We start from the raw sequence: 27,088 nt of genomic DNA on the forward strand, positions 1-27,088 counted from the left end.
ACATTTTATTTCTTCTCTCTTGAAGCTTTTATCTTCCAATGATGAACGACTCAAAGAGAGACACTCATACTGCTGGAGCATAATGCAGTCTCTATCTTTAAGGTGTCCTTCTCCCCTCACAGTGCTGGAGCACACAGCAGCCTTTCACAAGGATTTTATGAATCACAAATGACTTCTTTTTTCAGTTCTGTTGCTGAGACTGAACACTGTTCTGCAGATAATTTAAAGCTTCCCTCAAGGCATGGCGAGACGTAAAAATTATCATCTTTGTCTGATGTTGGTATTTTCATTATTATTGTTCTTTTTTTTACATAATGAACAAATAACATGCTACATGTTTTTCATCTTGAATATTTACAACAGTGATGGGTCTGTTGTCAGTGCAAGTGCACTAGTGGTGTCCAAATCACACCGAGACATGGTCGATTTTCAAAACTACTTCTACCGTCACAAATCATTCTGCTGGATAAATCCCTTCAACTCAGATTTGAGGAGAGCACAGAGAAGTTTTCCTCCTATGACAGATAAATTTGACAACTGTCAAAATAGCACATTTCTTATTCTGCACTGTGAAGCACAAACATGGGAGTAAAGCACCAATAAGCCAGACACATTTGCATGGAAATGGACAGTAATGTAAGTGTAAAGTGAGCTTTAGTAAAACATTTTGTTCTGTGTCTGAGTTGCTTTAAAAGCACAATATGTGCTTTTCTCTAAGCTCCTCAAAGCTCAAGTACATTTTTCGGAGCCTATAAAGAAACACATGTGGTGTACATGTGTGTTATCTTACCTCCCTCTGGAGTGTTGAAGATGACCGGGTCACTGCTGGGCCCATTGCCCTTTTTATTGTAAACGTTGACAGTGAGTGTGTACTCAGAGAAAGGTTCAAGCTGTGGCACAATGGCGTGTTTCCTCTTCCCGGGGAAAGACAGGGAGTGTCGCTCATTCAGAATCTTACTGGGGTTCAGCAGACTTCGTTTTCTCAACCAGTGAACCTGTGAGATGGAAGTAATGGAGAAAAATGAACAAGTCTGAGCAAGCCACAGAACAGAGGGAGAGAACGAGAAGCACAGAGGGAAACAGCAGCACAACCAAACAAGTAGGAGAAGAAAGTTATGTCTGCCTTTTACTGTAATGAGGCACCTGAAATCTGACATCACATATCACCCATGAATCTGAGAATGTTATACCAATTACCTGCAGTGACAGTGTGTGATAAATTGCCACTTTAAACAGTTACTCTGCCAGCTACTTGATTTTAATGGCAACACCTCAACAGGTGACAGGCTGAATGAAAGAAAAAAGGATCCAAAAAGTTCCCTTTCAATGAGTTCACTTTGTATCACACAAGAACTTTTAGACTTCACTTCCCAGCATGGACTAAATGAGAAAACCTAATTCACAGGTACACGATCCCACATACACATCTTTACCTCCAGCACTTAGTCATTTCTTAGTTTTAGCCACTGTTACTGCTCATGTGAGTGTGGCACTTTCGAGTCGAGGCACAGAGGCACCTATTTCTGACACTCTGAAGATCCAGACCGGGACAGAACCATTTCCTAGGATGAGCCTATTTCTGTGGAGGGCTTATTTTGACAGTTACCTGGTGCCACCCTGGTGAAGTATGCTGAAGAAGACACAGCCAGAGGCTCTGCGAATCATTTCTTGACACAATATAAAATCCAAGCTGCCTAAAACACTTGCCAGCCTGCAGTTTCTCAGACTTCCCTCTAAAGGGTAGCTGCACCTGCAAGTTTAGGCTCCTGGGAGTTAAAGCTGCAATGATCAAGTCACAACTGAGGTCATTCTGCCTGGAGCAAGACCTTAACAACCAGCATGGGTTTAGTTTCTCAAAGGAAAACACATTTAGAGCATGATAAGTGTCCTGTAACAATTAGACATTATTTGTCTCATTTGTTGCTGCCAATGAGTCCATCGTGTGGTGATGGATCGGAACAACAGGTGTCAAAAATGCTAAATGTCATCAAGCACTTCTTCCTGACTTCTATTTCTTAAGTTTGCCTTCAAAGGCATAGCTGGGGGATTCTGGGCATTGCCCTGTATTTAGCATCTTCTGATCAGGACAAGAGTGGTTTTCATTATACAAAAGTGAGAAGAGACATTTGCCTCCCTTTTATTCTCTCTTGCCATCTGTTGCTGTGGTGGAGTGTCTTTTTAAGTCTCTAATAGTAACCCCTGTCCCAAGCCACCTGAACCTGTGGGGAGACTCCTCTCCATTGTGGTGACTTCTGAGAGAGTATCACACTAGCCTGGAACAAATGAGCAGAGGGAAATGTGATCTCTTCTCTTTGGGGGCAAATACCCACTGCTCCTGTCCTTTCCATGGCAGACCTAAACGCACCCCTTGGAATGGTTGGCCCAATACACTCTGGTATCCACTTTCCCAAGGAGAAAATACAGCCTATTACTGAGAAGGATTTCTAGAAGTATAAGTCCTCGGACCTGGTGGTCCCTTGGTAGCTGGGGAAGACATGGTATGAGGAGATAGTGAGCATGCTGTCAGCGAGGCCCTGGCAGTTTCTTCCCTGAAGGGACTTCTTTACTCAGAGGTAAAAAAAAAAAAGGTGAATTATCCACATCCAGGACTGTGGCAGTTCTTTGCCTATCTACCAGAGTTTAAATTCAAAGCGTACAGTTTTCCCACAAGTGTTGGCAGCTGTAATAAAGAGTCTGAGGGCATCATCCACTGGAGAAAGATAAAGCTGAGAGTGGAGGGCATTTATGAAGTGGTCTCAGGGAATTCACTCCTACTAATCTATTTTGAATATTATACTGTATCTTTAGAACTTTTCCTTTTTTATTAATTAGGTCTTTTTTTGTTATATCTGTCAAGTTGGCCTTGATGAGTTGATGCCAAGCACTCATGTTATTGTAAACTGCTTTTAAAAGAAACCCACCAATAGCAGGGATTAAAGCCAATTCTCTCTTTCTGGTTACTTTTTGTGCCCCTGATTCAGCCCACAGAGTTTACAGACATGAACTTATTTTTCACACAAGACTGCACAGCTTCTCGTTTGACCTCCACAGATCTGTTGAAGACCTTAATGTTTTCATTGTGCATCCCACAAGTTCACTTCAGATGGCCCTGGGCTTACATTATGCCTGGATGTGTACAAATGTCTGAGTTTATCCCTGTAGCCTTTAGCTTCATGCCTTTTAATTTTAAGCCTTTGCCCCTTCTTCTTAAATCTGAGGAGTCAGAAAGGTTGCTTTTCTCCATCCTGTGGGTGTAGGGCACACCCACATAGACTGAACTCAGGAGGGTTTGTTTACATGATCAGCTATTTGCCTTTTGTTGTTTATGTCTAGTGGCGTGCCTCTATCTGCTGCTTGTGGCCGGACTGTGGGGGTAATCTCTAGAGCATGGAGCAGCAAAAGTCACCTTCTTCTGTGAGGGCGCATTTCAACATGGCATATCCACACCATACCCTTTTATTATTACTGGGTTAACCGAAAGTGATATTTGTGTAGCACAAGCAGCATCAGGCAGGGTTTGACTGAGCTAGCAGAGTTGATCCTTGGGTAAAATATTATTGCATGAATATGTGGGGGCCAACCATAGCCTGAGGTCTATTTTCATAGGTTCTGTCTTACAATGCATTCATGTTCATGTTTTGAATTATGTTTACATGGACACTTTTTGTGTCAAGTGCTTTTATCTAATTTATCTAGTAAGGGCCTGCCAACCACGGGTACGGCAAAGGCTTTCTTGAAAACTTAAGGATTATTATTCTTTCTGCCAATTTAACCCTAAACTGCCTGCCTTTAATGCGCTTAAAGTCTTAAATTAACATGCCACAAAATTCAGTCACAGCAGAAGCTTTATGAATTCAGTGTTTTTGTGCCTAAGTTTTTTGTGCATAATTATAATGCCAAGACCTACAAAAAACTCTTAAAGCCATGGTGAATTCCAAAAAGGAACTTCAAAAATTGGGGTTAAAAGTAGGATTTTGACTATTTATAGGGTACATATTTTAATAGGGATGCACAATATTATCGGCACAATATCGGTATCGGATGATAAAAGCTTAAAAACATGTTTATCGGTATCAGCAGATATGAAAATTTCTGCCGATATGCACAGCCGACAAGGTGCTATTCAGCTAGGTTTATTATTATTTTCCATCTGAAAAATAAGCTCCTTAAATAAAATGTAGCACTTCATTTATTTGCACTGCAGAGCTCTGTGTCTGTCACCAGGTTGTTACAGTAGCTCTAAAATAATCAAATGCAACTTGGTTATGTTTAAAAATGCATTATACATTTGAAGTTCATGTGATCTAAAGAAATTATTTTTCTGTATTTCAATACTGAATGTCTTGACTTTGAAAAAATAATACATTTCTTATTCATGGTAAAATCAAATGTTTTTTGTCTTGTTTTATGTGTGTTTCTTAAACAAACTAGAAAAGCAATTTCTGAAGAAATTGCGCTGTGAATGCAGAATGCTGAAGCAGCTTGCGCTGAACTGCTAATGCAGAATGCTGAACATGGATGACTGAAGATATGTCTGAAAATTGCTAAATGAAGTCTTAAATAACTCATGCTGAAATGCTACAGCAGAAGCTAAACATGAATGACTGAAGATGTGTCTGAAAATGGTTGAATGAAGTCATGCAAGGCTTGCACTGAAATGCTAATGCAGAACGCTGAACATGAATGACTGAAGATTTGTCTTAAAATGGTTGAATGAAGTCTTGAAAAGCTTGTGCTCAACTGCTGATGTAGAATGCTGAACATGAATGACTGAGGATATGTCTGAAAATTGTTTTAAGAAGTCCTGTAAAAGCTTGCGCTCAACTGCTAATGCAGAATGCTGAATTAGCCTGCCATGAACTCTTGGATGAAAGGAAATGAATGGCCGAATAAATGGAATGGATGAAGAAATTTAAAGTTGAAATGGTTGCGTCTATTCAAAAATTAAAGGAATAAATCAAATTTTAAAGAACATTGATGGAAATAATGACCTGACTGAGGGTAAATGTAAGTCGGCTTTCTTAAACCCTGTTAAAATGTAATCCTGTGTGTCCTGTGTGTGAGTTTTTTAACCATGTAAGCCTGTAGGCTGAGGCCCATCTGAAGCCAGATGTTGCCATGGTGATCATTGTTTACCAACTGCCATCAGAGAGCTGGTGGAGTCTGTTTATTCCCAACACATTCCCTTTAAAATCAGGGTGTAAAGGTGCTTGCAATTCTGACAAAAAGAATGAACATGAAGCATGAATCAGTGTAATCTAAAATTGGATTTAAAAGTTTGAATGGCTGAATCAATTCAGAAATTAAAGGAAGGAATTTAAATTTAAAGAAAAAAATCTAGGAAAATAAGGAGCTGACTCAGGGAAATGGAAGTCAAATGCTGTTAAAGTGTGATACTTTCTGCCCTGTGTGTGTGTGTGTGTGTGTGTGTGTGTTCAATCATGTAAACCTGTCTGCTGAGGCTTATCTGAAGCCAGATTTTGCATTGGTGATCAATGATAAATTAACACACACATGCTTGTCTTTGTTCCTGAATGTTTTGATGAGTTACTATAAACAGCTGCATGAGATCAAAGGTTACCACGGTGACCAGCTCGTCAAGGGCAGCAGGTGCAGGTGCACAACTTTGCCCTTGTGACTGTAATCTTATGAAGATTTTGTGGCAAAGCAAGAGTCCGAATCTCCTGTCACCTTGCCAAAACCGTGAGGGCTAGAATAAAAATGAACACACCGTAGGAATCCTGAGACCCAGAGGAAGCTGTCCGTCTAAATTTCATGCATGAAGGTCAAGAAACGAACCCACGAGAGCGATAGATAGATGAGGGAAAATTTACTGATATCTGAGAAAACCCCTCAGGAATTAACATGGAGGTATATGGGGATTTTTTTTAACTTCTCATGACAGTTGGCCATTTTGTGAAAAAGTGCTCCATCCTTTTGCTTTAAAAACCACTTTGTCAGAAGCAGGACAAGCCCTCCTCCATTTTGATATATAAAATGCCTATGTGGAGCGAACATTGTGACCAAAAGAGCAGTTTACCCAGAAATTTTTCAGGTTTGGTTTCACCCTCTCCCTGCTCTAAGCCGAAACATTCCGTCCAATACACACCAATGTTAAAACGGCTCGAAGAGCTGAAATGCATCATGACCTTTGAAGGGTCATTGTGAAGAAACTATGAATGCTAGGAAACATTTGAAACCAACTGAATGAAGCCAAAAGGTAGCTTAATATTTTAAAGTTTGAATGGAGTTTGTAGCTGAATGTATGACTGAATGAGGAGCGTTTGAAGCAGGCTGAAAAAATGTCCTGAAAGGAGAAAATTTTGAAAATTCCTCATTCATCTCTATGAGACCAAAAAACGCACAAATTCTGAAATATCTCGAAAAGTATTTGTGAAAAGTGTCTGAAGAGTCATAGCCCCCTTGTCCCAACTGAAACACACGTTTTGAAGTTTGAACGGTGAAAATCGGTTGAAGTTTGCCTGAGTTTTAGCGGTCCAAAAAAGCGGGCGGAAGAATGAAGAAGAAGAAGAAGAAGAAGAAGAAGAAGAAGAAGAAGAATAAATTTTTTTGTCACAGAAGAACATATACTGTGAATGCATTGCTGCATTCACAGCAATAAGACCGTCACCTAAAGAGCAACATATAAATTCCAGTACAGGATAGACTTAGCTTGCTTTACAGTGAAAAAAAACAAACATACTTGTGATTATCAGTATCGGTATTGGCCAAAAAGGGGTTTTGATATATTGGCATATCGGATATCGGCAAAAATCCAATACCATGCATCCCTGTAATTTAACAATCTAGTCCTAGGTTTTTCATTAGATCAGCTCCAATCTTGGCTTGTGCATTCAACGCATATTGTCGATGAAAGGTGCAGCATGAAATGACAGCCACATGGGCCGAGGGCCTGCTCATTGATGCTTGCGGCTGTCATTTATCTAGTAACTTCTCAAAAACTCCTATAAGCCTGTTAATAAGACTACTTGTGTAAAGCTACAGCTTGGTACATTCATCAGAAACTCATGACCTCTTACAGCTGACGTGTTTCAATGAAGTGTCTAGCATGATGTGGGAAGGTACTTCATAATAAACAAGAGTTTAAAAAAATGCATTAGAGGACACAAGACCAGCTATGAGATAGAGCAGAAAAAGTGAAAAGTGGAGCATATTGATTGTCCAGAAAGCAGAATAACAATTATTTATGGCTAAAAATATCTTTTGGGGGGGTCAAAATAATCTTAAATATGATGAAAAAGAATCCTACCATAAAAGGATCCTGAAATATTTTTCACATATCACCCACTAATGGAGAACATTATTGAAGAAGAAGCAGAGTGTGCTGATGTCTATGCAGCATGTATCACAGCAGATAAATAATGTCTTACATGAAATAATTGAGGGACAGCTAAGGTTTAATTTCACAAATCTGTAGCTTCTTTGAAATTTCTAAAACAAGCTGTTAACAAATAAAGAATTCATATATCACTTTAACGTGCAATACCTCAGTTAGAGCTGATGGCTCTGGGCGATTTTCACAAGAGAAAATGTGGCCTTTTTTGAAAAAGTCCCCTGGACTAATGGGAACAAAGCATTATGGTTACCACGTATGTATCCTTAAAGGCTGTAAAGAAGACATTTCAGCAAAATGAGAAACGTTTGAAACACATAATATCATATTTTTTTTTAAGCAGCTCTGCTTTCAGGGATATCCTTCTAAGCAAACTGATGAGCATATGATTTTTTACGAAGCAGATACAAATGTCCCAAAGTGAAGTAACATGCAACTTCTTTGTTAGAAAACCTAGACCTCAATGCTTAATAACAATGTGAGTGTATTGATCAACTAACCAGCTAAAGCTCTGAAATGCAACTAAACGAGCCTGAGAACACTAGAATACAGAATATTATCTTTACTGTTGTAGAACATCCATCACTGGGAGTTATTGCTGTCTAAAGTTTGTGTTGCACAGAAAGTTTTTAGTGAGAAGCGTAGGCTGGAAGAAGAAAGTCTTAAGAACAATGAAAACTTACATTGTAGCCCCCGAGATGACCTCTGACTGTGGCGTGTGCAACTGGGGTCCAGTTAACTCTCAGAACAGTTGTGTTGATCACCATCACTCCAACGTCCCGCGGTGCTGCAGTGGGGACTGAATAAAACACAGAGGAAGGTTAGGAATACAGACACTCTGTGAACAACAGGCTATCTTTGCAGAGACTCCTTAGAACAATCAACAAGAGAGTGTGGAAGAAAAATCTGACAAGAAACTAAATAAAAAGATGCAGAAGCAAACAATTTGTCTTCTTTGTAGGACAAAAATGGAAGAGGAGCCCATTCATTTGATTTAGGCTGTGCAGAGAAGATGTGATGCTGGTGAGCATCATAAACACAAACACTGTTGCTGTTAGATCAGCATAAATGTGGACAAATACACCTTTAGCTGGATACCAAATGAGGCATCTTTGTTCAAAGATCTTTTTATTTTCTTCTGCATAAGAGGCAAACACATTCTCAAACACGGGATGGAAATGCTCTTCGTATATTCTGCTCTACATTTTACTTTACTGGTGGTACGAAAAGGAGAGAAGCATAGCAGAGACTAGCGAGCGGTTCAGACACTGTGCCTCAGTAGGTCTAAATCACAAGGTTCCTGGTGATCTGTCAAGTCTCCCACAGCTTCAGTCTGAAGTGGAAATTTGACATCCACCTGCTCTACAAAGGTTATCTGCCACCTGCTGGAGTGAGTAAAGTTCCTCCTCTTTTTTTTTTGTTTTCAGAGGGAGAGAGAGAGGGGTCTCAACTGCACACCAGCACAGGGTCAAAATCATGGGAAATAGGAAGTAACTTAACCTGACACATTTTCCCGCAGACAATGCCAAAAGACGACTGAAGACAGGGCGGGAAATGATAACACAAAAAGTTCACAGTAAGTCACAAAGAACAACAAGAGCTTCATGAGCTACTTCAGCCTCTGGGAAGTTTCACACAAAGTGACAGAGAGAATAGAAAGTTGCACACATACAACATCAAATAATCAAAGACAGAAATATGAACTGTATGACTCACCATCTTCTCCAGAGTAGCCAGTGATAATTTTAGGTTCTGGTCCCCAGCCGTGACTGTTCCTGCTCTGAATTTTGATCTCATAGGGGACAAAAGTGGATGTGTTCTTCACATCAAAGGTCTGTCTGTTGACCAAATGTGAAGTCCAATCATCCTCCACCCCGAGCCTCCTGTAGCTCACCTTGTACTCCAGACCTGGGCCATTCTGTTCTATTGGCAACAGTGGCTGTAACATACCAGTGTATGGATGAGCTGCAACCTTTAATAAGGCTTCTGGAGTATGACATATACAACAATATAACCTTTCTCGTACCTCCCAGCTTATGCCCATCTGATGAGGAAAGTGTCCATGAATCCTGATATTTTCTGGGTTCCTATCAGGTGCTTTGGAGAGATTGTGCATAAGTACAATTTAACAAATTTAAACATATCAAGAGTACTGCTTTCATCTACAACCTTTGACTGCTTTAATACATATATTTATCCTCATTCCTTTATTCATTTTAACATAAATGTCAGGGTTCTGCAGCAACTTGTACTTCAGCTACTTAACAGCATAAAGGGCGCTAGGATCCAAAAATATCTACAACCCCCTACCACTACACAGTTCTGTGGCAAAGCCCACTCACTCCACATGACATCTCTGTGAGCGTTTCAAGGGAAATGTTAAAACTTTGCATGCTTTCACAATCAACAGATAACCGCAGCGGAAAATGTTAATTAAGGGGAGCGAGTCTCACCAGCAGGGGGTGTTTTGTGTCTCTCAGTGGGCTCACTAGGGGGTCCAGGTCCCACAGCATTAACAGCATACACTCTGAACTGGTAGTTAAGGTGTCCATGTAGTGCCAGCTCTGCTGTTGCCTGGTTACCGGGGACTTTTTGTAGCTCCTTCCACCTACCAGGATCCCATTGGCTCTCCTCATATTCTACTATGAACTCTGTGTTCATGAAAGATACAGGAGAGTACACGTTCACTCACAAGCATAGGAAAACGACTATAACTCCTATGGGAGCAAGTATGTGTCTAGCTAAAAGAGCAGCTACCCAACATTTTTGCTAGAATATCCACAACACAGGATTCACATCATTTCAAAACCTATCTGAGATAACTTCAAATTTCTTATTAAAGAAGAGTTTACATTCTGTAGTTGGTGTGCTATAAGAGGATTTCTTTCACTATCATGTCTTTGTATTAAATTTGACTGGAGTCAGGAGCAAGTAGATCAGCTTAGAAACACAGTTGGAGGATTTCATCTGACAATACAATTCTCATTACAATTCTTAGACTTGCTTCCAGTCCTTGTGCTGGGTTCTGCTACTTCCCTCCTGATACTGGAATTCATAATCAGCAAAAATCCGATGCTCCTCAGCTATTGACAGCTTTACAGTGAAGTTTAAGCTCATTGTTTTTCTGTTTGGTTCCCAACTTTTCTGCTGAAGTTCACTTTCCCTGCTCTCATACATTTCCAGCTTCAACAAGAAAATGTCAGACAAACATAGTTAATAACTCACTGGTGTGAGAAGGGACGATTCAACATTTATTTTCCTCAGAAATTGGTGAAGTAAAGATCAAAACTAGAGCTGACAAACAGTCAGTGTTGGATGAAATTGCATAAAGTAAAAACACAACTCCAAATAAACAATAATGTTGTTCCACAGCTACTGGATGTGTGACAGTGTGTTATAATAAATGTGAAATCTTATCCTTAAAGATAATATACATCAGTTTTCACAATCCCTTTCTTGCCTAATTAAGGAGGTCAATAGAACTCAGATTATTGCAGTTTTACCAATCTTTGTTTAATCAAATGTCTTATACTGCATAGCTTCATAGTTCCTCACTGTAAGATCCACACAAACAAGATAACATAAAAGAAAATGCTGCACCTGTAAGCAGTTCAAGAAGTGAATGATCATGTGCGTTGAATAAATCAGTCATCTAGCCAACAGACTTTCTTATCATGTGAAGAATAATTAATGAGTAAACAAGGGAATGATTCCAATCACAGCGAGAGCTTTTGGCATTTTCCATAGCATATAAATTACATTAAATGAATACTTAAACACATCCACCTGGTGTCGAGCCAGACTGCATGTTCCATAAATAAAATTCTTAAATGAGCTGGCCTCAAAAGTAATATCACGCCAGTTACTAAAAGTTCAATTTAACGGATAAAACATCTACAGATCTCAGTTTAACAGAAGATCTTCACCTAGCATGTCTATTCCAGTTTTTGATTAAAAGAAGAAAATACACAGCAAAGCCTGAAACACTGTGAGCTTACAAGAGAAAACTTTGATGTAAAACCTCATTACCACTTAGTTTCAAAAATAATTTGGTCTCTTTATGGAGCACAAATGAGACACCAGCTTTCCTGCCAGAATCATCAGCACTCAACGACTTCACAGCTATTTGCAGCTCTCACATATTAAAGAACTTAAGTAAGCAGTCAAGAGTTGCAGCTGCTGACTCTGTCCATCCTCCTCAGCACATGACATCATTTAGTAATGTTAAGGATTAGCATGTAAGATCAATCACTATCATGTTTTTAAATTAAATGTGATTTAGCTCACAGAAAATTCAGATGACACAGTGTCAGGACCATGGGTAGTTTCTGATCAGGGAGGTGTGTTTTTCCTTTTAAAAGGCTGGTTTGATGACTGCCTCTACAGCATGAAGAACATAATTAGCTTTACTGAGAAATAAAGCTGGAATTTGTTTTCTTTGTATTTTACTCTGACTGGGTGTTTCTTAGGGCTGGCCCAGATTTGGCACAGGCAGACAAGATAAACACCAGCATGATTGTTCATAATTAAACAATAACTAAATAATAATGAGTTCAATGTGTTGACTGTTTGAGTGTATTGTTGAGTGTATCTGCAATCACAACACTGAACAGAACACTGGTGACCGCTGCTGATCTTTGACTGAGTGCTTTTCTGATGCATTATTTAGCATGACTGCTACTTCACCTCCCTTTCAGGCTTCACACTCTCCTTTTCTTATGCACTAACTTTTACCTGCTACAGAGCTGTTGTGATCATTTCCAGGAACCCATGACAGGGTAACATTCCTCGGATTACCAAATTCAGATATCACAACATTTCTTGGAGCGTCAGGAACATCTGCAATGCAAATATGATTTTCAGAATTGAAATGTTCAACAACAACATTTGAATTATTAAGCAGACCTTATGGGGGGGTTTATCATGATAATGAGATTCTAACCACAATGTAACACACTCCTTTAAAATATGTATGTCACTGTCTGTATCATATATGTTTAAAAGGCATTTCCAGTTGTATATAATCAATAATAAATTATATTCTATACGATCATGTAGAACTCTCTTACCCAGAACAGTGAGCAGGGCGGTTGCATTGACCTCATCTAGACTGGTTTTTGCAATGCATGTGTACGCTCCTCGATCACTCAAGTTAACATTCATGATCTGCAGCATGCCATCATTCGCTGAGTACCTCAACCTGTAAGAAATTGTGTGAATTCGTATGTGAAGTTACTTAAATAAAGTCAAACGCTCTCAGTGTGTCAATGACAATTCACCACGGCTGAACAACTGCTTCACTGTCTTAGGTTTTAAAATCCATATCTCACTGCACAAAGTCACAACCATAAAAAGGCACATAGTTGTACCCTGGATTCAGTTTAGAGCACTTGTTTGAAGATTGAACTCATTGTCCAACAGCTGTTATCAAAACCTTAACATGTTTCTGAAACAAACAAAAAGTGGTTCATCATGTGGCGGGAAAAGCCCAAAACAGCTCCTGTCTTTGCCCCTTCACTCCTATGATAAGGAAAATGCTTTGGGGATTTTGTTGTGCACCTTCTCCTACCTCCATCCCTTTTCTAAGCATCGGCATCAAAATAAAGACACTGAACAAATCTTCAACTCAAGCACACCTGGAAACTAATGGAGACACGATCCAACCACAGCCACCTACCTTGAATTCCCTTCCGAGAAAAGTGGAATCTCTTCCCCATTCTTCTCCCATACCATCTGAAAAGTGCCCTGCAGGCTTTCATCATACTCTGCCTGACATATCAGCTGTGCTGTGGTCCCACTGATGATCTCCACATCCTGAGGTGGATTAATTATTCGAGTGAGGTCTAAAAATAGAAAATAAACAGGGAAAAAAGCCCAAAAATGTAAAAAAAGATAAACTGCTTCATAGATTTATCATAGGAGTAAAGCAAATTTACATTTGTTGATATTTCTCAAGTGTTTTTCATGATTGCACTGAGAGATGTCCATGACTTCTGATTACTAAATACCTTCTACCACATTATCATTTCTGCCCTATCTGTTTATCAATTAAAAACATTATCTAAAGTCTGGATGCTTGGATATTATTTTTTACTCAGCACAAGCACGTTTTAAGGACCATACAGAGACAGACCAACAACTTTTAAAATGCACATTGATTTTGAGTAGTTTTGCACACCAGCCCAACAGTCTACTGAACAAATGACCTATTAAAGCTAAGTCATGGGTTAGATGTAGAACAGTCACACTTACATTCATTTTAAAGGATCAATTCACATGTTAACTACTTGGAAATTGTTTCTAAGAAATGGCTGTGTAATGACAAATCATGGTGTCAGTCATGTCAGTGGCGTACCTTTCACATCTAGCGCAGCAATAACAGCTGACTTGCCCTCAGTGTTGACTGCAACACACACGTAGTTTCCACTGTCGTCTTTTTCTACATTGCTGATTTTTAAAGATCCGTCTTCCTGTTCAGTAAAGCGCTCACTTCGCAGCGTTTCATGGGTCCCGTCTTTGGTCCTAGAAGAGAGAAGAGTCAAAACAACTCAATTACCAAGAGAAAAAAAAAAACAATTTATTACATAAAGTCATAAATTAGTACCTTATATGACCTGGATCATATTAGGGTCAAGAAGTCTGTACAGCTATCACTTAACATTAACTCTGTTGAGGATGATCCAATATTTAATACAGTTTATTTATGTAGGTATATACTGCATGATTAAACTCACTGAAATTCAATCCTTTGCTTTGATTTTTCATTTTAAAAATGCATAAAAAGTGATCAAATGTGTTGTTTCACAGAATCAAGAGACATATCCTAAAATGTTAAGGGTCTTTGTAAACTCAAGAGCGCTTTGTCATGCTCTGTCTAAGATCCTATTTCCCATTTGTGCAGCTGTAGCAGAGCTGTGGTGGTGTTTAATGGGATTTCATTAGCCCAATTTCAAGAAATGGAAGAGGATTACCTCATTAAACAGACATACATGTCGACATCAGACTAAAACAGGCAGATACCTGAAGCAGTGTAGGAATTAATATAACGAGTCACTGCTGCATGGTTTTCTGTATGGGTTATACTTTTGACTACTGCACAAAAACCTGTAAAATCCACAGAAATCACTGGAACAGTGCTGCAAACGCACAAAAAACTTTGTTACCGTAAGATAGCACATCAGGCAGCATGAAGGTGTGAACTTTTTCCGTCTTACAGTAATACGTGTCAAAATGTTCTGTGAAACTTCTCACTGTCAGCTGTCACCAAGAATAATACCAGCCCTCCCTGCTAAGCACTTACCATGAGACGGAGGGGGAAGGAGAGCCGAAAACACTGCAGTTCATGACGATGTCTCCTCCCACTACAACAGCGTACTCCTGGTTGTCTCTTGTCAAAATCTGAGGAGCCAAATCTAAGAGAAAGGGAAAGCAGAAGGAGGTTAGACCTGCTAAAATGTCAAGTTATTGTCCACAGCACTTTCCTTCATGAGGAAAAGGTGCAGAGGACAGAAAAAAAACACTTATAATTCTGAGAAGAGCACAAGTAAAACAGCTTTTTGTAGCACTTTATCCTTTTCTAAAGTCAAGAAAACCCCACAATCAACAGTACAAACTACCTGAAACATGAGAAGTCACAGTTTTCTATAAAAATATGTTATGTCTTACAGAACAATGGTGGAAATGTAGATTATTTAAAATGCAAAACTGTTAAACTGTTTTTTATGGTTGTTTCTTATCAAGTAAATTGTCATTTACTCTAATTTATCAAAGCTTCCATTTTCTCATATTAATCATTGAAGAATTCACTGATAATGGTACAATGCAGAGTTTTATCTGCATTTTTCTAGACAGCCAGGTATAAACGAGACAGAGATGTTGCAGGGACTTACACACGCTCATTAAAGTTTACGTTTTTTCTATGTGGGCCTCTTTATTTGGTAAACATCCACTCCTCGAGACAGTGACTCACATAAACAAAGAGCAAACAGAAAACCATGCTAACGAGCGACTGCAAAATATCTTGAGCTCCAAATCCTCAAGAGGACTGACCAGTTAAATCCCCTGCTTTGAATGAATAAATTGCTCCCAGTGGTCAGTCCTGTGGCTTGCTTGCTTTGCACTGCTCTTGATGTGTGAGTGTTTGCGAATAAGAGGACAATTGTAAAGCGCTTCAGATAAAAAAGTACTCAATAAAGGCGTACGAGATCCAGTCAGACCTCTCTGCTCAGGGAGTGAAAAGCTCTTAAGAGCTTAGAGCAACATGCAGTGAAACATCTCAAGTTGTCGGGAATACAGCGATATAAATTGCAGAAAATCTTGGAGCTGCTCAGATTTGGATGCCATGTATTTTTATTCATAGAGGCAGAGCTCTGCTTCTGACAGCCAAAAACATGATGAAGCAGCAGCAAATGTGTCAGACAAAATTGGTTGATTGAAGGGTGAAAAAATGTTTGTCATGCTATGTCGCTATCTGTCACGGTTGAAATGACACCCAAGGGCGAATTTCTCCAGCATCATCATAGGCTAAAAGAGTTTTTTAGAGAAGATATAACTCTATGTGTGAAGGAAATAAACCACCTTTAAATCTGAAGGACCAGTGAAACATTTGGCAATTCAAGTGAGTCTTGTGAATACTTCATGTGTTGGGTTCAAATGTTGCTGTATTACTCACTCATGACCATGATGTTGACGTTGGCCAAAACACTGCCATGACTGTTGGAGGCTTCACACTGGTAGACAGCGCTGTCTTCTGGTGTGGCATTATGGAGCACCACAGTGTCATCAAGCACTCGTCTGTTGTCTGAGTCATCTGACAGCAACATAACGACAGAGCATTGAACAGATTTAGAAGGATAATACTTGAGTACATGAAACATGACTTTAGGCTCACACAATGCTAACACGTTGAAGTTCAGAGAGTTTAACTTAAGTTCAAGCTTCAGAAATGCAAACATTTGCAACTTTTCTCCACCTTAGAGTTTAAGGTGGGGCTGGTCAGAGAAAAACTAACTTGTAATCACAACAAGTATGTCTATCTGAAGGGCATTTTAACCAACATTTTATGGACCCAGGGCTTGAAGCAGGAAAAAATCCTGTGCCTGAAAGCGGGGGGGGGGGGGGGGGGGGGGGGGGGGGGGTTTACTGCGTTTAGATTTGTTTTTAATAATAATAATAATAATAATAATAATAATAAAAACAACATTAAACACAGTAACACTAATTTTTTGTTCACACAAACGGTCAGTCAGCGATACAGCATAAGTACCTGTGGCCATCGCTTCTGGTAGGGTCCACAATTTTGTTGTTGGATAATTATGTTTGATATGATCAAGACGGATGATGAAATGCTAAAGTTTACCTGAAATAGATTTAAAACCTTTTTAAATATAAATGACCCCTGTGCACACTCAAATAAAGACTACCTAAATCAAGTATTCAGCTCTGAAATGGTTGTGCTCCTTAAATATGAAAATATGCAGACTATTGAAACAAAGTAATTAAAGGAGGAGCATAATATTGCATTCAATGAAAGTTGTGAAGGTTGAAGATTAATTGAAAAAATAAAAACTAAACTGAAAAAGCTTTCTAGAAACACTGTCTACTTTAATATTTATTTACAACAGCAATTTTTCACTAATAAACTAGTACCATACTTTCTGGACTACAAGTCACTTCGTAGTACTGTCATACATTTTTTGAGGTCGTATCAGTCAAAAAAATGCGTCATGAAGACGAAAATAACGTAGGCCTACATAAGTCACACTGGACCATAAGTTTCATTTATTTAGAATGATTTGGTTTGTTTACACTATTTCCAGAGTGAACTTTTTACATATAACTTTTAAAATGTTTGTTTATTAGGAGGTTTAAATACTGTTCCTACGGCTTCTCATATCTATGATCAGTTTCACTTCTCTACGTGTGCTCCTGTCTTCTCCTCCTCCCCTGCTCTAGGTGAGTGTCACTGGTGAGAACGGTGCACTGTGAGCTTAAATGAGCTCCGTCTGATAAATGTCCTCACTTTTAACAAGTTACGGAATATTTGGCGCTAGATTGTGACTTAAATCCCAGAATCCGTTTACCATAGAGAGCAAACAAGACGCGAGTGAAGTTTTAAAACACGTTATCAGGCGCTAAACACCGGGAGCTGTCACAGTGTCCGAGACGAAGGGTGAAGACCAGCGCGTCTGGGGCGCCTCTCAGTAGAAGACTTTGCGAAGGGACCAATGAGCAAACACTGTGTGCAGGCAGTGCTCGTGGGAGTTGTGGTGTCGTAGTCTCATACTGCAATGGGTTTAGTATTTCAGATGCCGTTTCAGAAAACTACAATTAAATAATTCAACCCGCCGAAGTCGCTAGTAGGAGTGACGGTTTTACTGAAATTCGCATGGATGAAAAATACATCCATGCACGCCCGATTGCGTGATTACAGACTCGCTGGCGGCGCAGTTTTCGAGCGGGTATCCCGATTACGTGGTAAACTTGCTCTCTGAAGCCAAGCTTCTTTGTTGTCCAAAAACATCTCTCAATATCACTGCTTCATTATAAGGGGTTGCTACTCCGCTTCTGCTCTCCGCCTCCGTCATTAATTACTCTCTTCACGAAGCACATTTATCTGACAAATTAGACGGACAGTGCCATATTGGACGATCGTTCTGCCAGTCACACTCATCATAGACCAATACGCATCAAGCCACGGTATGACGTAGCGGATTTGGGCCGCTGCTGCTTGTTTGTGAAAGAGAGGCGGGAGCTGCTCTCTGCAGCTCCCGCCTCTCTTTCCTGACTGGTTCAGTCGGAACTCGATCGAGTGAAATCAACGGAGGGCAGCCAGACCGACCTGCAGGATTTCACAATCTGGCAGGTTTGTCTACGCCGGATTTCCGGCACTATGCCGGAGGTCTTCAAGCCCTGTGGACCTACCAAATATTCTATATACACACTAAAAATGGCTGGGTTATGAAATGTTTAACCACTACTAGTTATTGGGTTATTTTTGTGCAACTCAGGCGATGAATTAAAAATCCATTAACCCAACATACATCGGCTGACCCAGGTTGTTTGTGAATCAATTGTTATCATGTCATCATGTTAACAGATGTGCTCCACCAATGAGAGACCACGCCAGGCTCCATGCACCGAGCACTCATACATATCAGCACCTTTTCAGTCAAATATTACAAATTACTCTGTAACCAAAGTTCAAATAACTGCTCCTTTACATCAAAATAAGTGCTCCTTTATATTTTACAATATCCGTTTTGGCAAAGTATTTTTTTTGTTGTGACAGCGTTTTGTAACCGTGAGTGAGGAGGGAATGTGGTGAATATGAGAGTCTGCTGTACAGCACTTTAGTGCACGCATGGAAACACAGGCTGTATCCCCAACTAATGATATGAGTTAAATGTCCAAACACCTTGCTACGGATCGGTCCTTTGCGATCCGCAAGCATAGACTGGCTGTCTGTGCTTTACAGCATGGACCCATTGTCCATGTTTCACAGCATGGACTGGCTGTCAGTGCTCCACAGCTTTATGAAATATGTCCAAAAATAAAGCTGAATTACACCACCCCTTTTAATGGGTGTATCTGTTCAAATACATGTCATTGAAACAGCCCAGAATTGCCATTAATTTGACCCAGAATTTGGGTTGAATATTTGATTCATGTGTTGGGTTAAAATGGAGCAAGCCATCTTGCTGGTTCAAATTTATTACTGCTGGGCTGGTGCTAAAATGACCCAGCTGTTGGGTTATGAAACAGCCCGAATCAGCTTATTCTTGGCCCAACTGTTTTTAGTGTGTATGAAGAAATGATAAAATAAAAATTGTGGCAAATATTCATTTTTGTTTTAATCATTAACTACTACCATCCAATGATATCAGGCATCTGAATGATTAGTTTTCTGAGTGACGAAATGTGTCCCTGATTGTGGACTTGAGTTCTGGCTGGTGTGATTGTAATTTGGTGTAGCTGCTCGCTGCGCTGTTCTAATTCCCATGAGACCCATAAAGCCACAGCTAGAGTGGTTCCTACTCACCACTGAAGACTTGGCCATTCCTCCTCCACGTTATGTCTGGCGGTGGTTTTCCACTGACCGAGCACTTGATGTGAACATCAGCTCCAATCACAGTCAGCTGGCTCTGAGGAGGCTCTGTCAGCCACTTAGGCGGCTCTGGGAGATGTTAAGAAGAGCTGCGTTGGTCTAAACCAAACAACTGCCATCTCTGTGTCAGCAGCTTGCTCTCTCACATAGAAACAAATGCACCCGCAAGTACAAGCATAATTAACTCCTGGTGGTGACCTACCTTCCACTATGACATCGAAGTAGTGGACAACCTCTCCAGCAGAGTTTTTAGCTGAGCACATATATTTCCCTGCATCCCTTTCTTCCACAGCAGATATGGACAATTGCTTTCCAAAGTTCTTATACTCTACCCGTGAAGGTAATTCCTCTCCCAGTTTCATCCACGTTACCTTGGGAGTGGGACTGTGACAGGAAGTAACAACATTTTATAATAATTCATGAGTATAATAACATATTAACCAGGGATAATGATGCAGCTTTGATGATGTACATACTATCCCTCAGGCAGGCACTCCAGCTCTAGACTCTGTCCCTTCAGCAACACCTTCTCTGACTGAACACCAGAGGGCAGCAGCAGGCCAGGCATCCTCTGTGGGGGGGCCAGAGCTACATAACACACAGAGAAAAGTTCTCCTCAGTCTTAAATCCATGTAATTAATCAGACATGCGTGTGGTAAGTAGGTGTTTCTGCAGCTTTTTGCAATATGAAAACAAACCAGACAGCTCTACACATTACAAGACACCTGCTCTGGTTAACTCCTGAAAGACTTTGATGTGTAGATATCACTCACTGGTATTGCTGCCTTGAGCTGCATCTTTGTCAGGTTTTACTGGAATGAAAAACAAAACAGTGAGAATAATGCTGGAAGTGGTCGTGATAAAAATCAGTGACCTGTCTGATTGGAATGAAAAACAAATCCAGATACAACAGCACTGGTTCTAGTCATGATGATTTGTCCTTGCTGTCAGGTATGCTATTTGGCATAAACATGACAAGACAAGTCCTGCCACTTGGTAGATGCAGTTGAAAAAAAAATCTTTGATACCACAGTAAATACACTGAAACTCAGTCTTCCGTTGATTGGATGATAAATCTGTGAGGTACAGCTCATTCTGTAAAGTCAACTTACAGCTCTTGACCTCAACAGCCATGGCGGTTTTTTGGACAATGGTGCGTATTTCAGTGAAGGAAGCAAAGCAGCAGTAGTCCTTTCGGCTGTCTTTCAGTAAGGCGTTAGAGAAGTAAAGGTTGCCATCAATGCCCATGGAAACCCTCTCGTCCTGTTCAATTCGCTTTAGATCTGAAAGAGAGCATTTATGTGTATATATAAAAGATGCTTTTTCGGATCAACTTTGGCTTTTAAGCAAGCACTGATTGAACAGAAATCTTAAATAATATGTCAGGGCATGTAAGGGTCACTCTAAGAGTGAAATGCAAAACAGATTTTAACAAAAGCCTGGTCATGAGATAAGAAAGTAGGATGGTGTACACAAACAAAATTGCACCCAAAAGCTTTCTTGCATAGAAGCAGTGAACTTACAAGCACAATGGGACAGAGGTTTTGGTTTACATAGAGCCATTATTTAAGACATAGGTCAGTAATACTAAGTGTCATTCAACACTCAACCCATTCAAAGAATTTAAGCTTCTTTAAGATGTAGCCCTGAGTTGCTTTTTTCAATGTTCAAACCCCACTCAGAAAAAAAACCCTTCATAGCATTTGAGTAAATATGTGTTGAAACTAATAAATGTCATCTGTGAGTACAAATTTTCTCTGTAAATGCATGTCATTGTTATTTGTATTTCGTTGTGTGAATTCAAAATATTTAGCTGGATTATATTTTTAGCTGTATAAAACTAAGAGTGAAAACGAGGATTACATTGCAAAGAATTTCAAAACAGAATTTTGCCCTAGTGCTCTCTGTCACCCTGGCCAGTGTTGGGTCCTTCTGAGCCCCTAAAAACATATATTTCACTTTCTCACATCAGACAGGTTTGTGGGAGACGCTTGAGGAGTTCTCAAGAGGTTGGTCAGAAAACTCAGTCCCTATTGACAAAGCACTTCAGACGAAATCATTTTCTCTGGCAGTGGAGGGAAGAAGGGCTCTGATGTGAGGTAAACTTGTGTGCCTCAAGTGTGTACCTTTTTCTGACAGTCCATCTTTTTGTCACTGCTGACTACACTGATGGCCAGTGGAGAGCAAGGACGGTCACCTGCCTCTTTCAAAGCTCCCCTCTGAGAAAGTTCAAGGATTTGTGCTGCAAACTAGGCAAGGCTCAAGAGCAATGATATGCCCATACTTCACCAGCTTGTCACTCATGACCTGGCAAGGCCTCACAGTGCCTAATATGCCTTTTTTTAATATTTCAAAGGAGCCAATAACACCCACATTTTCCTGCCTTTGAAGAGTGGGTCAAGGTAGAAACTCTTCCATGCACCAACCAAGCATTCTGAGGTCTTTGCAGTTGTCTGTCCTTGACATGGAAGTGTGTTTACATTCCCACTCACATTCTGGTTATGATCAGGTTCTTGAAGTTACCCCAGTTTGTGTGAATTATGTAAGCATCACATCCTGGTTTCTGTAATCTGAGAAAGCCCTTATCCTGGTTGTGAGGAAACCTGCATAAGCTGCCTGATGCACTGTGATAGAAACCAGGATACTGCAGACTGAGGCTGTGCAGAGGAAAAACAGAACTTCACAAAGAGAAATGAAAACTTGGAACTGCAATGTATATACTGAAACATGAATAACTAAGTTTTCTTCTTCTATAGGGAGTTTATTCTTTTCTACACTTTGTGGTAAACATATTTAGGTTCTTTCCATGCATGCACTGCACTCTTGACAAATTCCAGACACCGGAAGGGGTATGCAAGAGTGCATGGCCAAATTTCTCCCCTTATTTCATTAAGAGGTCTGCATTAAGTCAGGATGCACTGATGTATGGATGCAGAAACATTAACCACAAGCTTTTTTCTCTTTTCTGCTTGCTCCTGTTGTTGTGTTTTGTGGTGTTCAGAAACATCCCTACACATGCTTTAGTGATGTTAACAAAGAATCAGCGACAATGGCTTAACACTCATCCTCATCCTCCTACTGCATGCTCTATCCAGCATCCCACTACCTTCATCACAAACACTGAAACCAAAAGGAGCTAAAAGGGCATTCAGGACTGAAAATCTCTTGCTGTGCAGAATTTGAGTATGAAAAGACAAAATGAGACTTCTCTGGAAAATATCAGGTCTTGAGTCACCTAAACTAAAATGTCTTAAAAAATTACTTTCCTGTAAAGGGGACTTTAGTGAAATAGCGCGTGATTCATTGGCATGGTGTGCCTACACAGTCATGTCTTTCAAGAGGAGCTATTCAACTGCTTATCACAGAAATGAGATGCATGTACAGTTCCTTCATAGCTTACCTATAGACATCCAGTAAAGCTTTGGTGGGGCAACACCTTCAGGGGGGTTACAGTGCAGGATCACTGGGTCTCCCTCATCAACAATAATTGGGGTTATTTTCTCATTTGGAAACTTTGGGTTACCTTTCAGGGAAAAAAAAATAAGACACTCAACAAACTGTAAATCTTATCACGAAACCATGAAAAGGTAAAAAGAAAATCCATGTGAATGGAGCTGTTGAAAGGCAGCTCGTTGAAAAGCCTCTTTGTGAAGGATACTCACCGGGAGCTATCAGTCTGATCTCCTCCGTCATGGCTGTGCCGAGCTTGTTAGAAGCGTAGCATCGATATTTACCCTGAAACTGGACGAGGTGCTCATTGTGAAGCACAAAAGTGCCACTTGTGGGGTCTGTTCTGTTTGTTGTGTCGTAAGGAGGGATGAATTCTTCACCGTCTTTTGTCCATCTGTACCTGTTGAAGCAGTGGGTTAGTGTGAATTAAAGACAGGCGTGCAAAATGTTTTGTGCAAATCAGCTGATGTTGTCGTCACTTACTGTGGCGGTGGGTTGCCTTTTGCTTCACACCTCAAAGTTACACTGGGGTCAAGAGGAAGTGCAATGACAGTAAGAGGTGATTTGGAAACGATGGTTGGAGGCTGCTCCACTGTAATTTAAGGACAAACACAGAAAGATCACAGCAACGTTTAATGTTAACTTTTATAACTACGCTTTTTTTTTTCTTCTTATACTGGGCTAAGGAGCCAGTGACATGGCACAGTTTGATTCAAACAACGCTGGATAACCCCAAAAATAAGGTGCCTACACAAAGAAAGTTCAGGTGCAATACCCATGGTCTTAACAATTTAACTCCGCTTGATGTTTCTCAGTCACAACATTAAATATGTACTGAAGACCAAACCTTAGGATGAGCACAAAGTGAGGTAAAGGAAGCAAAGTGAAATGAAACAACTTTAGGCCTGGGCCATATATCGATTATAGCGATTGATTCCAATTTTTCCTTTTGGACGATTTGAAAAATGAAAAATTCGATATTTTTCTCCCCGCTGTTGCGCACCTTTTATACCGCAGCAAGCACTGACTCATCGTGTGTGCAGCGTGATTTAACAGTCCACTAACAAAACAACTGAAACCTAAATGTCATAAAATGTTCCTGTGCGTCTTTGAGACCCAGCACCTTGACGGACACGTGTTCCTTATAGTCCGTATCAACAACCCAAAGAGGCTGATATAAACTAGACCTCTTGTCAGTAAACGTTCAAATCCCATTCCTCCAATCCTCTGTTTTCAATCTGTCACTTTTCAGGAGTTTGTTTAGATCTTTGACTGAAACATTTACAAAGCCGGGGCCCTTTTAGATTCACCTGCAGATTATTAATGATGTGACTAAAGCGCGTAAAACCTGCTGCTCTTCGAGGTTAATACTGTGAACATTTTGAGATTTAGATAGTAACGATATATACTTTAGTTTTTCTCAGAACATCCCCACTCTACTGAAGAAAATCCCCTCTTATGGTGACATGGACGGATCATGATTTGTGAAAGTAAACTGCGGGGTGGGAGACGGGACGACGACAGGCGATTGAACAGACATGACTGAGAAGTTGTTTGACTTTTACTTGAGTAAAGCTGAGTCCTGTCTTTCCCTGCAACTCCCTCTGCTCCGCCAACTAAATCCTTCATTCAGCATAAATCCATCCCCTGACGAACAGAGCAACATAACGAACCAGCATCGAGGTGCGCTATATCAAGCAGGGGCGGACCAGACTTTTTAGACTGGGGTGCCCCCGACCAGGGAACTGACTTATGCAGGAAGGCATGAAATTTGTGAGTCCACACTTGAATACATAGCATTTATTTTTACTTATCTGTTTGTATTAAAATTAAAGGATAAACAGGCTACAGCCTTGAAAAAATAAAACTAGACAGAAATGAAGTGTATTTTTAAATAATTTAAACCTAGAATATAACTGAATAGTGCTGTAGTGCACTTTTCCTAGCAGTATTTTTAAATTTAAAATGTACAAAATGGTGCAGCTTTCACTGTGAATGTAAATAACTCTGCCTCCTTTAAAACTACAAATTGAAGTTACTGAAACAGAAGAAGAGCTGAAAATTAAAATTCCAAGAGTCAAATAGAGGATACTTTTATTAAGTTTTTGACAAAATCAAAACAAAACTGGTTTTGAGTTTTCTCTGTCATTTGTACTTATTGTTTTTTTTTATTTAAAGGAAAAAAAATCGTCAAAAAATTGTAAATCGATTTTTTTGTGAAAAAATCAGAGATTTTATTTTTAGGCCATATCGCCCAGCCCTAGCCTGCATTATGACTCTTTACCTTCCAGTGGGATTTCCAGACCTGCAGCTCTGGAAGTTAAGGCCACGAGCAGAACAAGCTGCAGGCAACCCAACATCCTCATCCCAGCTCTCTGGTTTATAGAGACAGCAGACATCAGGAGAATGTGTTGATGCAGATCAGCTGGCATCACTGGGAATGTGTAAGGCACAGGAGACCTGCAGGGTGTAGAGTAGGAAGAAACCATGGTTATAGGTCAACTAATTCAGGAGTCCAAGAGGAGATCACTGGCATCTGTTCTAAAATTAGAGACTGCTATTGATTGAGCGGTCAGTGTTTGGCTCTAGATAAGCTGCCAACAATTCAGGTAGCAGTTTTAATAACAGACACTTTATAAAACGTGGCTGACTGCCAAGAGAAAGTGAAGAAAACCAGGAGGCAAATCCTTAAATAACAAAAAAGATCTGATAACCTAAAAGCTCGTCACACCAGCTATTTTTCTGTCAGTCCCAAGAAAAATGCATTCAAGTGTTTGGATGATTTCATTTCAATTATACTGTGCCTCAGGGTGAGAAAAATGCTCTTCATGCTGTTTCGCAAGAAAATGCAGATTACCCAAAGGGCTTTTATTGAATGAATTTGAAGGCTTAGCACTCGAAGGCAGAACAGCCAGAAAGGCAATAGATACTATTAACAGTGGAATAAACACTTTCAAATTAAATATTTAAAAGAATCATTCTGGCCTTTTTATTTATAGCACTCAAATTTAAGCCAGTTTAGCACATTTAATATCCTTGATTTGAATGAAAAAGTTTACTCTTATTTTGAATACTCTGTCTAATTTATGCAAAATCGCCTTTTGAGTAAACTACCCATTGAGAGGCGGTTGTTCCTCTTTGTTGTGATGTCGTAGCACAACACAGCAGAGCACTTGTCTGGAGATTACCCTTTGAACTGTAGAGTCTGGCTGGTGGCATCGCATGGCATGCTTACAGTAAACCCGACTGGCACAAAGCTGCTGTCTGCTACGATCACTAGATCCAAGATGGCAGACCATAAATTGGTCTAAGCTCGTCAGTATTTCACGGCTTACTTCTCACAGTGCTGAGTTTGTGGCGGCAGTGCAGGCAATGCCAAATGGGTTCACCCCCCTCAGCTAATCCCGCTATCAAGAGAATGAAGGCAGGGGAGCTCCGGCAGTCATACAGTACGCTGCTTAACAATGACTGAGTGCTACTTAGAGTTCTCCCAAGGACACAAAGCTGCATGTGCTGTCCCTTCTTAGTGAGAAAGGTTAATATGGTAATTGTGCCAGACTCGATGCAGGATTAAGCTGCTTGAGTTTAGAATCAATTACACAAATTGAGAGATTTTAGCGCAGTATTATTTATAATAAGGTCTTTTTTTGTGATTATGTTCCACTGAATTGGATGGTAAACAAAGCCGCTATGTTTGTTCCAGCAGAGTAAGCATACATTTTCATGTTGTAATAAAGCTGTAAGCCTCTGTCACTCTTTGTCTGGTGCTTTTGTATACAGTATATCACAGAGGCTGCACACTGATACAGAATTGCATTAGAGACCACCTACTGCACTATAAAAACTTCAGGGACAGTGTTTTGATTTAAATCACAGAGAGCAAAACAGAAACCCTTGTTAGGTAGGTGGCCTTAAGTTCCCAAGTGTTGATACTGACAACACAGCAACAACCAGACAACTTCAATTCATGTGTTGCAAACTCACAGCCTGCTGTAGGAGGAAATACTTTTCAGAGACAGGCTTTACATGCACAAAGATCCCTGAGCCTGCCCCTGTAATAATGACTCAAACGCAGCTGACACCCTTTTTTTAAAAGGCAAAACCATTCAAGCATCAAACGGGGTGGAGTCTCTGTGTAAACAGAGACCAGAGCATTTGTTTTGGGAGTAAAGGATCTA

At 40.1% G+C, this 27,088-nt stretch overlaps 1 protein-coding gene across 9 annotated transcripts in view; it reads right to left on the reverse strand.

The window, feature by feature from the left end:
* chl1a (cell adhesion molecule L1-like a) overlaps positions 1-27,088 on the reverse strand; it is a 77,854-nt gene that overhangs the window by 23,052 nt on the left and 27,714 nt on the right. For all 9 annotated transcript variants that reach the window (XM_074680550.1, XM_074680558.1, XM_074680557.1 and 6 more), the window contains exons 2-21: positions 25,195-25,370; positions 23,394-23,502; positions 23,123-23,310; positions 22,861-22,983; positions 20,573-20,743; positions 20,234-20,272; positions 19,937-20,048; positions 19,663-19,844; positions 19,395-19,529; positions 16,026-16,163; positions 14,655-14,766; positions 13,710-13,876; positions 13,032-13,197; positions 12,424-12,554; positions 12,089-12,193; positions 9,808-10,005; positions 9,381-9,451; positions 9,071-9,293; positions 8,038-8,153; positions 791-995 (exon numbers count right to left, since the gene is read on the reverse strand). In XM_074680550.1, coding sequence (XP_074536651.1) covers positions 791-995; positions 8,038-8,153; positions 9,071-9,293; positions 9,381-9,451; positions 9,808-10,005; positions 12,089-12,193; positions 12,424-12,554; positions 13,032-13,197; positions 13,710-13,876; positions 14,655-14,766; positions 16,026-16,163; positions 19,395-19,529; positions 19,663-19,844; positions 19,937-20,048; positions 20,234-20,272; positions 20,573-20,743; positions 22,861-22,983; positions 23,123-23,310; positions 23,394-23,502; positions 25,195-25,342 — 2,839 coding nt within the window. In that variant the 5' untranslated portion in view covers positions 25,343-25,370. The remainder of the gene's footprint in view (positions 1-790; positions 996-8,037; positions 8,154-9,070; positions 9,294-9,380; positions 9,452-9,807; positions 10,006-12,088; positions 12,194-12,423; positions 12,555-13,031; positions 13,198-13,709; positions 13,877-14,654; positions 14,767-16,025; positions 16,164-19,394; positions 19,530-19,662; positions 19,845-19,936; positions 20,049-20,233; positions 20,273-20,572; positions 20,744-22,860; positions 22,984-23,122; positions 23,311-23,393; positions 23,503-25,194; positions 25,371-27,088) is intronic.

Source organism: Halichoeres trimaculatus, unplaced genomic scaffold (genome assembly GCF_033239565.1).
Source record: "Halichoeres trimaculatus isolate MK-OKI-2021-1 unplaced genomic scaffold, fHalTri1.1 fHalTri1_scaffold_11, whole genome shotgun sequence".
Lineage (NCBI taxonomy): Eukaryota > Metazoa > Chordata > Actinopteri > Labriformes > Labridae > Halichoeres > Halichoeres trimaculatus.